This window comes from Rhinichthys klamathensis, unplaced genomic scaffold (assembly GCF_029890125.1).
Source record: "Rhinichthys klamathensis goyatoka isolate OS25496 unplaced genomic scaffold, OSU_Roscu_1.1 h1tg000831l_1, whole genome shotgun sequence".
NCBI lineage: Eukaryota > Metazoa > Chordata > Actinopteri > Cypriniformes > Leuciscidae > Rhinichthys > Rhinichthys klamathensis.
The window spans coordinates 3,696-15,000 of NW_026607213.1; the positions used below are offsets into that span (position 1 = coordinate 3,696).

At 44.6% G+C, this 11,305-nt stretch overlaps 1 protein-coding gene across 1 annotated transcript in view; it reads right to left on the reverse strand.

The window, feature by feature from the left end:
• Positions 1–2,515: 2,515 nt before the first annotated feature.
• LOC130078208 (voltage-dependent T-type calcium channel subunit alpha-1I-like) overlaps positions 2,516–11,305 on the reverse strand; it is a 36,461-nt gene continuing 27,671 nt past the window's right edge. The window contains exons 13-18 of the mRNA XM_056243733.1: positions 10,861–11,253; positions 9,541–9,687; positions 8,628–8,759; positions 7,546–7,687; positions 4,543–4,739; positions 2,516–3,072 (exon numbers count right to left, since the gene is read on the reverse strand). Coding sequence (XP_056099708.1) covers positions 2,536–3,072; positions 4,543–4,739; positions 7,546–7,687; positions 8,628–8,759; positions 9,541–9,687; positions 10,861–11,253 — 1,548 coding nt within the window. The 3' untranslated portion in view covers positions 2,516–2,535. The remainder of the gene's footprint in view (positions 3,073–4,542; positions 4,740–7,545; positions 7,688–8,627; positions 8,760–9,540; positions 9,688–10,860; positions 11,254–11,305) is intronic.

The following is an 11,305-nucleotide window of genomic DNA, read 5'->3' on the forward strand; positions in this document are numbered from 1 at the left end:
GAGCGCATACTATTACTGGTAGTCAGTAGGCTATCCGCATCTGTAGCGAACTGCAAACTAAAATATATTCCTGTAGATTTAATAGTTTTTCCAACCCACAAATTAATGTTTCTTTCCCTCCTTGACCCCCAGCAGGTTCAAACCTACCAGAAAAAATCCCCCTTATTCAGCCTGAGCTTAACGCAGAGTCACGGAACTATATTCGATCTGTCCGGGTAAAAACTGACTAATGTAAGTTATGCCACGAATGATTTTGAAGGCAAAAGTCCCGCTGATCTCATTGCTTTCGTTCAAAACTCTGTGTGAGAGAATGGGACAGCGGTACACATCGGCAGGTTATGCGGTGACTGTGTCCACTGCTTCTGTCGAGCAGACACTCTCTAAAGCGAATTAAAACTTGTGCTAGAAATATGACGGGACTCGACTTTCAGCATTAGACTCGTTATTGTTGGAACTGAAACGCACAGATAATTTAAGTCTTCCTGAGGAAAGAAATAAGGATGGATTTTGTGTAAAAAAATAATGCAGTAGTTTTGGTGAGTATAATGCTTTTTTCCCGTGGTGAATCTGATTTGTTTTCTTCTTAATTTTTATTTTAAATTTATGATCGAAACTTAATTTTTTTCAAACATCCATACTATTGTAACCATTGAACGACAAGATAAGGGAGGCTCCGTTCTGAACTAATAATCGGAACGCAAGAACAACTGTACACAAACAGCAGAACTCACGCGCTCGTTTCTCTCTAACGTTACCGGCCTTTTCCTAACTCACCGCATTAACCCAATAACTGCCGGTGCAAAATAAAAACAACAATTATAGCGTCTTTGCGCTGCTACACTATTAAAAGTTATTAATTCAGGTAGGACAGAAAGCCTAGGTGTGAAATGCACGGCCCGCCACTGACATATAGTAAACAAAAACCAGTACATGAAATGGGATGAAGGACCTATTACTGCCGATGAGATTCTGTGCACATAAATTAAAAAATGTGCATAAACTTATATGCTCAGTCGAGGTGGATACATTTATCCGATAAGAAGACATGCACATAAACTACGACGGAAACACATTCACTGAATAAATCCCTCGATGTGTGAGTTTTCCTCAGCGTCAGCTGTGATTGGATAACTGGAGTAACTAGTAGACCAATGGCGTCGCAGCGTCTCTAATGCTGGTTTGGTGTTTCTGAAACGCCGGAGTTGGAGTGTGTGATCAGAATGATTGTGTGTAATTCCCTCCAGAAGCGTCTCACACACACACGAGTGTGTTCCCGAACACCAGCATCCGAACGCCAGAGAACACGACAGCATTAGGCTACTGTGTTTCACCTGACGCTCGACACACACTCGTTCATGATGGAGGGAGAAAGAGAAAGATTGCAGAAACTTAGTTTATTACTGATATTTAGTGCCAGTTTCCAGGAAGTGATGCTTTTGTTCTCGTGAACACATGGGATGGAAACGCGGCTTTATTCGCAAATGTTTTATGTGATATTCCAATTTTGCACACGAGTTGAACTCGCAACATTGGATGGAAACACAGCTAATGACAACATGGCATGTATTACATCCGCATTTTTTTTATTCATACTTCATTTTAAATACTCTTAAAGTAAATTTCCTATCAAATGCAGTACTTATAGTATAATATTTCAGACGCTCCTCTTGTCTCGTCCAGTATTTTTGCTTGGTTCCCAGTACAAGTAACATCCTTCAGAGAATATGTCTTAGTGGGGGAAAAAAAGTCAATACAAACTAATTAAAATCAACTTTATGCTTTAAACAAGACAATTTGCCAACAAATTTCAACAGATATTCTCTGAAAACAAGTCTTATCCCACACACTGGCTACGTTTACATCTACAACTCTGTACAGCTCGTACACGTCATTACACTGTTTCCACGCACATGCGCAGTCCTTTCAGTTTCGGTTTTCAATCCGATCAAGTGTTTACATGATCTCTCGATCGGATTAGAAAAGGAATAAACCCCACCTTTCAATCCGATCGACATTTCATTGGGATCGAGCTGAATCGGATCATTAAGGTGAGGGATCATTGAGCCGTCAATCCCATTACTAACGGATTATTTGGTTGCATAAACGTAGCCAGAGTCTCACTTTCACTGGAACACGAGACAAAAATGCTGAAGAAGAAAATGATTTTCGTAACCACAGTACAGAACAATGGCAGTAATTTCGACATGACACAACCGTGGCTTCTTCATACATCAGCTTTCTGCGTTTGAATGCGTCACATGCTACACGCCCAGTGTGACCTAGCGTTCGCTACACGCTCCGGCTGGTGGGATAGAGAAGTCTGTTTTTTGCCTATGAGTTCCTCAGTTGATTTTACAGTACGCTACTCCATGTCTACTGCATCTCCTCTGAGGCGTCCAGAGTAATGCCCTGAAGAAGAACCGAAGCCGAGTTTTGGCTGGTCTATAATCAGATTTGTGTCACTCAAGAGAAAAGCGGAGACGAGTTCAGAAAACAGATCATACATCGTCCCATACCTGGAGCAAAACGTGCATTTCATCTGTTCTTACGCCAACTAGAACCCACAGTCTGTCTACACGTCTTGGTCTCCCTCTCAGTTTCCTCACTCGTCGCGTCAGTCCAGGGGTTGAATCCGATTAAGCGTCTCCCATCTTTATTCTGGACCGCTAAACTCCCAGTGCTGTTGCACTTCTTGGCCAGCGGCGGCGCTAGAGAGTCGGGCGGGTGCAGAGACGTCAGAGAGAAGCTACTCAAGTTATCCGATAACTGTTCAGGATTAGCAACTCTAACTCCTGATTCCTCATCGGATGGTTCTGTGGGGTCCCGTCGGATCCAGTTAGGGTTTGTGCAGTCACTGTGTCTGCTCCGAGTCCTCTGCCGCCCCCTGGTGGCCTGGAGGTTGAGCGTAGTCTGAGGAGCACGAGGTCTCTGAGTGTGTTCTGGAGGGGGAACGTGGGTTCTGCAGATTAAGGGAAGCGTCGGGTCTCCTGGCGAGGAGAACCCCTCCTCTAGTGTGGTCTGCAGACTCCCTATGGAGCTGCCCGTGGCCAGTGAGGAGTTACTGCGGGACGTCTGCAGCAAGAAACAACAAAACAGTCACTGGAAAGAGAAGCAAACCACCATCAAAGCAAAGTAGCGGTGCAACGGATCGCAGCTGATCGTGATCCGTACGGATCAGCTCCCCAGGGTTCGGCACACATGTCCGGATGTTTGTCAGTTTATTCGGTCTTAAAGTGACAGCAGCCTAATATTCCTGCTGTTATCTGTGTCATAATGTTTATAAAACAACAAAATACAGCTTTAACACAGAATAAACTTTAATTAATTTCTACAGTGAACAAATAGAGTTGTTTTAGGCTTAATTATTAATTTCTGTACCTGAATACTACTGTTAGACTTTGTAACTGTGTTCTTTAGTGTTCATCTCTGCTTGTAATTTGTGTATTTGCTCAAAAAACGTAAATGATCCGAACCATGAATTTTGCGATCCGTTGCACCGCTACAGCAAAGGGATAAGCAAGTAAACGTATAGAACTGGTTGACGTCTGATTGGAGGGTTTTACTCATCCTACAGGGAGCCAAGCGTGCGCCAGGATTACATCAGGATTACACGGAGTTGATAGTGAACTTTTGAGGAAAAACTAGTCATTGGATTTGAAAACGTTTTCCAGTGCAGTGTCCTGAAATCTTTAAACGATATTCTGAGAGTTTGAGCCAATTAGTAGCAAGAAAACTAGATATCCACAATCAGAATTAGTCTCGTCCAGTCAAAGGTCCATTGTCTATTGTCAACGGTGTAGGGATCAAGCGACAACCTTGAATCCAACACTGAGTGAGTTAAACTGCAGTTCCTCCACTGGCCACTAGAGGCCGGCTGCAGAAGAGACTCAATCCCATAGACCCGCATGTTAAAGTGCCCAACTTTACAGCAGAATAAAACATGTTTACAGTCTGGTGCTAAAAGTGGTTTTGGTCTATATCGCTAATGTCGCCCTTCATGACGACTGTGAGGGGGGAAATGTTTTTATAAGTCATCCGTTTAAATTATATTAAGCCTTAAAGTTCTGCATAATTAAGGGCGTGGCCACTTGAGTGACAGGTGGATTGCCGCTGATGTCTCTACTAGCCGTTTGTCTGCTAGCGTTAGCGTCACGTCACCTCAGCTAATCCGCCTCGCTGCACATTTACGTTTATCTGGGAGTGACGCGCGGCCAAGATGGCGACGGCCGGCTCCGCCCACTTTGGGCTTCATTAATGCTCTTCAGAAACACTACGGGTAACGTCACACACACTACAAACATGTTTATTTACAGTCTGTGGCAGGGATGCATAAAGCACAGGGCACTTTCAAAGCGAGCAGCTGTTGTCAACGTGCCGAATTCCCAGTTTGAACGACTGAGTGTACGATTGTTAGCGAGAATAAGCTGCCATTGTAATGCTTGAAGTCTTGACTCTGCCTACCTGAGACTTCTTCATACTTATTTAGGCTTCTAGACACTTGACTGCAAGTCCTGATTATGTTGTACGTGTGCCGCGTCTCACCTGTGAGCACGTGACCCTGCTGTTGGCCCCCGGGGACCTCAGGGAAGCCCACGAGGCTGGAGAAGCGTGTCTGGAGCCGGGCGGGGCCGCTCCGGTGGCTGGGCTGCCCTGGGGGATCGCGCCGGTGGTGGGGTGGAAGAACTCAGCTGGGAGATGGAAGAGAGGTGAAGACGTCCGGCTGTCTCCTGCACTGACATCTGCCACACACACACACACTGATCAGCCGAACACAACAGCTGTTTCAGTTCAATTAACTGTGGAAAACTACATCTTTTCAAAATGTGACTAGTTGTGCATTTCCATTAACACATCATAACAGTTCTTTGATGGAGGTTCTTAAAAAAAAAAAAAAAAAAAAGATTTTATAAAGTTTTCCAGTACTTTGATGTTGGCTTGAGGAAGACTAACCAGAAATTTTAAAGTAGTTTTAATAGCTTTTAATGCCATGCAGTCTCAAACAGACAGATAAACAGAGTGTAAGGTGATGCTAGGGTGATGTAGGTGCAGTGTTGGGCAAGTTACTTTTAAAAAGTAATTAGTTATAGTTACTAGTTACTACTTCCAAAAAGTAACTAAATTAGTTACTCAGTTACAAATTTTAAAAGTAACTAGTTACTTAAGAAAGTAACTATTGCGTTACTTTCAAGTAAAATTAAATTTTAAATGCTCAAATGTGACCCCACCTCTACCCCTCTTTAACGGAACTTACAATACATGTGCATGTTCAAATATTTATGATAAATCTGAATATTATAATGAAATGGACATAGATTAATACATTATTAACAGAAACATGAAACATTGTACACACATCTAAAAAAAAATGTTGCTGTGGGACAAAGTGAGACTAGCCTCCAATCAAATGCCATGTAGATATTATGTTTATATAGTGGATCAATGCAAATAACACAATAGATGTTTTGGAACTTTTGATATTTATTGCCCCTCAACAGGCCACAACTGGGCAAAATTAAATTAAGCTTGTTAAGCTCGTCGCCATACCTGTCTCTCGTTGACTGACTGGCTGGCTTGTGTTGTTCATTGTGTGTCCTGTCCTGTCCGACTATGCGTTATGATGGGTCGTTCGCAATTCATGAGCGTTAGCCGTTAGTGATGATGGATCGACTCGTTCGCGAATGAGCTTTTGATGGGTCGTTCGCGATTCGCGAATGAGGCGACTCTAAGAGCCGGCTCTTTTAGGTGAACGTCGGGAGATGGCTGGCATATCTGAAGAGCCGACTCTATTTAGCTTCTCTTTACAAATTTAGCCTATAGAAATTAAATAATTATGTAATAAAAATTGAAATATTATAGTCAAAGTCATTTAAAGAGCCGTTTGTGAGCCAAAAGAGCCGGCTCTTTTCAGTGAGCTGAGTCAAAAGAGCCGAATGCCTACTACTATGCGTGCTTTCGAACACCCGCCCAACTCTACCTCTGATTGGCTTACAATGACATTTTACTCTACCTCAGTCGTCAGCATTTATGCGCTTGTCTCGTGCTCTGCCCACTAACCAAGGAAGAACAGTAAAAAAAGTATTTGCCTCTCGCTCGGAGATCTAGTTGGTCTGATAAAAAAAAAAAAAACAGCTTCATCAGTTATAGTAAAGCGCCGCATTTTTTTGGCAGTAACGGAAACGGCGTTATTAAGATGAGAAGAGTAATCAATTAGATTACTCGTTACTGGAAAAAGTAATGGCGTTAGTAACGGCGTTATTTATAACGCCGTTATTCCCATCACTGTGTAGGTGGCTGCAAAAGTTAGTTTGATCTGGTTGCAAGACGTTAACTAGGTTGTTCTAGGTTGCTGGGGTGTTGCTAAGGTATTCTGATCATTTTCCAAGGTGTTGCTATGCGGTTGCTAAGGTGTTGTAGGTGGTTGGAAAATGTGTACTAGGGTTGCTGGCATTGCTAGGGTGTTCTGGGTGGTTGCTAGGGTCTTCTGTGTGGTTGCCTGATTTTCCCATGTGGTTGCTATGGAGTTGCTAGGGTGTTGCTTTGGAGATGGTAGGGTGCTCTGGGGGGGTTGCAAGGTTGTTTGATCTGGTTGCAAGATGTTACATAGGTTGTTCTATGTTGCCGTTAGAAGTTTGCAATATGGTTGCTAGAGTGTTGCTAGGGTGTTGCTATGGAGATGGTAGGGTGGTTGCAATGGTTTTTGGTCTGGTTGCAAGACGTTAACTAGGTTGTTGCTATGGTGTTATGGGTGGTTGCCAGGGTGTTGCCATGGAGATGGTAAGGCGCTCTGGATGTTTGCAAGGGTTTTTGGTCTGGTTGCCAGACGTTAACTAAGTTGTTGCTATGGTATTGTAGGTGGTTGCCAGGGTGTTGCTATGGAGATGGTAAGGCGCTCTGGATGTTTGCAAGGGTTTTTGGTCTGGTTGCCAGACGTTAACTAAGTTGTTGCTATGGTATTGTAGGTGGTTGCCAGGGTGTTGCTATGGAGATGGTAAGGCGCTCTGGATGTTTGCAAGGGTTTTTGGTCTGGTTGCCAGACGTTAACTAAGTTGTTGCTATGGTGTTATGGGTGGTTGCCAGGGTGTTGCTATGGAGATGGTAAGGCGCTCTGGATGTTTGCAAGGGTTTTTGGTCTGGTTGCCAGACGTTAACTAAGTTGTTGCTATGGTATTGTAGGTGGTTGCCAGGGTGTTGCTATGGAGATGGTAAGGCGCTCTGGATGTTTGCAAGGGTTTTTGGTCTGGTTGCCAGACGTTAACTAAGTTGTTGCTATGGTGTTATGGGTGGTTGCCAGGGTGTTGCTATGGAGATGGTAAGGCGCTCTGGATGTTTGCAAGGGTTTTTGGTCTGGTTGCCAGACGTTAACTAGGTTGTTGCTATGGTATTGTAGGTGGTTGCAAGATGCTTACTAGGGTGTTCAAAAAGCTGGATGGATTAATGGAACAGAACACAAGATGTATGTTAACTCGACACGACCTCTTAAAGAGTAAGAACAAATCTGATGTAAACAGTCCTGCGGAGAGCTGAGAGAACAGAGAACACACAGACCTCCGGTGTGAGCTGGAGACTGGAGCCGATGACCTCCGACCTCACGCCTCACTTCCTGTTCCTGTCTTCCTCTTCCTGGGCTGGATCCCTCGCTTCTGCTCACGGCCTCTTTTGTGCTCAAGCCCCCGCTGCCCTCTTCCTCCTGCGCACACACACACACACACACACACGTCTTTGGTGTGTGTCATCACTATTATCATGCTTCACCTACAGTGTGACGCTGCATATTAGGACTGAACGAGATTTGAGAGCTGCAGTGGGTTTATATTGTGTTCCACTGAAAGTTTTTCCCCCAGTCAAAAACAAACACAAAGGACATAAATTGAGTGCAATCAAACTGAGTGCAGATTCAAAAAAAGCAAAAGCGAATTAATTACTTTTCCCTGGCACACTTGATCAAATTAAAAAGCCTTTCTTTTTATCTATTGTTTATAGCCATGTAAAGAGAGCACTTCCCTTCAGGCCTTAGCCGAGACACAGAGGGGAGACGCTTCTTATCTTTATAGTCATGTTAAAAAAAGGCTTTTAGAAGTAAATTATAAATATGGCAATGATAGATTTACAATGAGTGAATTTTGAGTTATTATTATTATTATTTATACACTACTGGGGTTTGGGGTCAGTACGATTTTATTCAACAAGGATGCATTAATTTATCAAAGGAGACAGCAAAATAATTTATAATATGACAAAAGATTTCTAAATATTCATTGAAACACTGATAATAATCATAAATGTTTCTTGATCATCAGATCCTCATATTAGAGTGATTTCTGAAGGATCATGTGACACTGAAGACTGGAGTAATGATGCTGAAATTACACTTTACTATATATTCAGCTGATTTACACTGGAATAATATTTCACAAAATTACTTTCATCAAATAAATGAACAGTATATTGTTCGTCATATATGTTGGAAACACCATAAGTGTGAGCACACGATGGCACTTCAGTGAAGTGTTCAGTGCAAGTCTCCACACGAGTCGAGTCTGACAGCAGAAACACAGATCGAGCGAGAACACACAGCTGAAACGAACCCACACACACACACACACACACACACACACACATACACACACCTTACAGTCTCTGTCCAGTAGCTGGTACACACTGTGGTCCTCCAGGCTGATGTCAGTGAGAGCCGGTGATGAGGATTTATCCGACAGTTGCTCCGACATCAGAGACGTTTGTTCGATCTCCGCCAGCCGGATCTACAAAACACACACACACACACACACACACACACACACACACACACACACACACACACACACACACACACACTCATCACCGCAGGAAGCTGTCAAACACTGATGCATGCAGGGATCAGAACCATCAAACGAGCTACTGCACACACACTCACACACACTCACACACACACTACGATCCGTCACGGCCAGGATTTGATTCGCTGCATCTGTTATCGTGACTGTAGGAGATTTCACACTTCAGGCATAAATATTCAGCTGTGAATCCTCATGTTTCCATGTTCGTTTCATTTAGAATTACTCTTACATACAATTTATTGAGCCATGATGATTATTTCACGAACTCTGAGCAAGCGTGATCTTTCATAAGCTCATGTTCTGCCAGTCATGAGGGATGAGAATCATAAGAATCAAACGATTCTGATTCCACCGAATGCCTCATTAGCACAGCTAACGCTATAGGCGCTGATACACTCTTATTTTTCATTCTTCATTTAGGGCTAAAGAGCAGGTCAGGTTAACGTTCACGAACACCCCGGCGCCGGTCACCGCTGAGAGCGATGCTGAGATGAATGTGTAAATATGTGCAGCGCTTTCCTCTCAATGACAATAATAAACACAGCAAACCGGCCGTTCAGAACGCATGAGCGCAGAGATGTGGATGTGTTTGCATCAGCGCTTCAGTCAAACGCGGCTCTCTGCTACGTCTGTCGGGCTCGGCTGATACAGTTTGTGAATCCCTGGATTAGCGAGTTTATAGGAAGAGTACGAGTTGTATCCTCACCTCTCCTGATTGGCTCCTGCCGTCTCGTCTGATTGGTGGAGAGCAGTAATGATGAAACACTGATCCTGACAGATTATCAATCATCTGCATTTCTCCATCCAGAGAATCCTTCATCAGCAGAGACACACTCTCCAGCCACTGGCTCTCCTGTCACACACACACACACACACACACACACACACACACACACACACACACACACACACACACACACACACACACACACACACACACACACACACACACGCACGTACACACAAGAATGACGTGTACATGTTAGATCAATCGACATAAACTGAATATTACAAAAAAGTCTTTGTGAGCATATCAGTGTGTGTGTTTGTGCGCACGAGTTTGTGTGAGCATATGAGTGTGTGTGTCAGTATATGAGTGTGTGTGTGTGTGTGTGTGTGCGTGTGTGTGTGTGTATTTTTTTTATGCAAGTGTGTGTGTGTGTGTGTGTGTGTGTGCGTGTGTGTTTTTTATGTTTGTTTTTTTATGTGTGTGCGCGTGCGTGCGTGTGTGTATGTGTGTGTGTGTGTATGTGCACGCGAGTGTGTTTGCGTGTGTGTCTTTGAGCATATCAGTGTGTGTGTTTGTGCGCACGAGTTTGTGTGAGCATATGAGTGTGTGTGTGTGTGTGCGTGCGTGCGTGTGAGTGTGTGTATGTGTGTGTCTGTGTGAGTGTGTGAGTGCATACGAGTGTGTGTGTGTGTGTGTGCATATGAGTGTGTGTGTCTGTGTGAGTCTGCGTGTGATTTTTTTTTATGCGAGTGTGTGTGTGTGTGCGTGCGTGCGTACGTACGTGTGTGTTTTTTTGTGTGTGTGTGTGTGCGTGCGTGTATGTGTGTGTGTGTGACTCTGGTGAATGAGAGCTGAACCTGTGCAGGTGAGCAGAGTCTCCTCTGCTGGAGTGTGTCCGCCGATGTCCTGCGGTGTGTGTGTGTGTGTGTGTGTACTTGTACGACTATCTTTGTGAGGACCAGTTTGAGTTTTAGACCATTGGAGTGAGGACAAAGAGAGTAAAGTGAGGACATTTTGGCCGGTCCTCACTTTCTGAGACCCCTTTAAAGGCCTGTTTGAGGGTCAAGACTTGGTTTCAGGGATAAGGTTATAATTAGGTTAAGGGTAGGTTTAGGGTAAGGGTTCGGGTTAAGCACTTAGTTGTGATGAGTAAGGTTAGGGTAAGCGGCTAGAGATTGCATTGTGTCAATGAATGTCCTCATAAAGATAGATGTACAAGAGTGTGTGTGTGCGTGCGTGCGTGCGTGTGTGTGTGTGTGTGTGTGTGTGTGTGACTCTGGTGAATGAGAGCTGAACCTGTGCAGGTGAGCAGAGTCTCCTCTGCTGGAGTGTGTCCGCTGATGTCCTGCGGTGTGTGTGTGTGCTCTGACTGGTGTGGACCGCAGCCGTGTGTGTGTTCCTCTGGCTCCCCGCCGTCCTCTCGCCTCCGCCAGCGCCCGAGACCCGGTCCGGCCGGCCCAGACAGCACAGGCCGGCCTGCAGCTCCAGCTCGATCTCCGCGTCCATCTCCGCGTCCTCCTGCGCCTCCTTGTTGGAGTCGTCCAGGTGCTTCATCAGCACGGCCACCACCACGTTAATCAGCACGAACTGGGCCGTCAGCACGAAGCTCACGAAGTACATGGGCGAGATGATCTGCAGGCTGGAGTTACAGGAGGAGCTGTCGCCCGGCGGACACTCGCGCAGTGTGTCCTGAGAACACACACACACACACACACACATCAGCTTCATCACCAATCACACT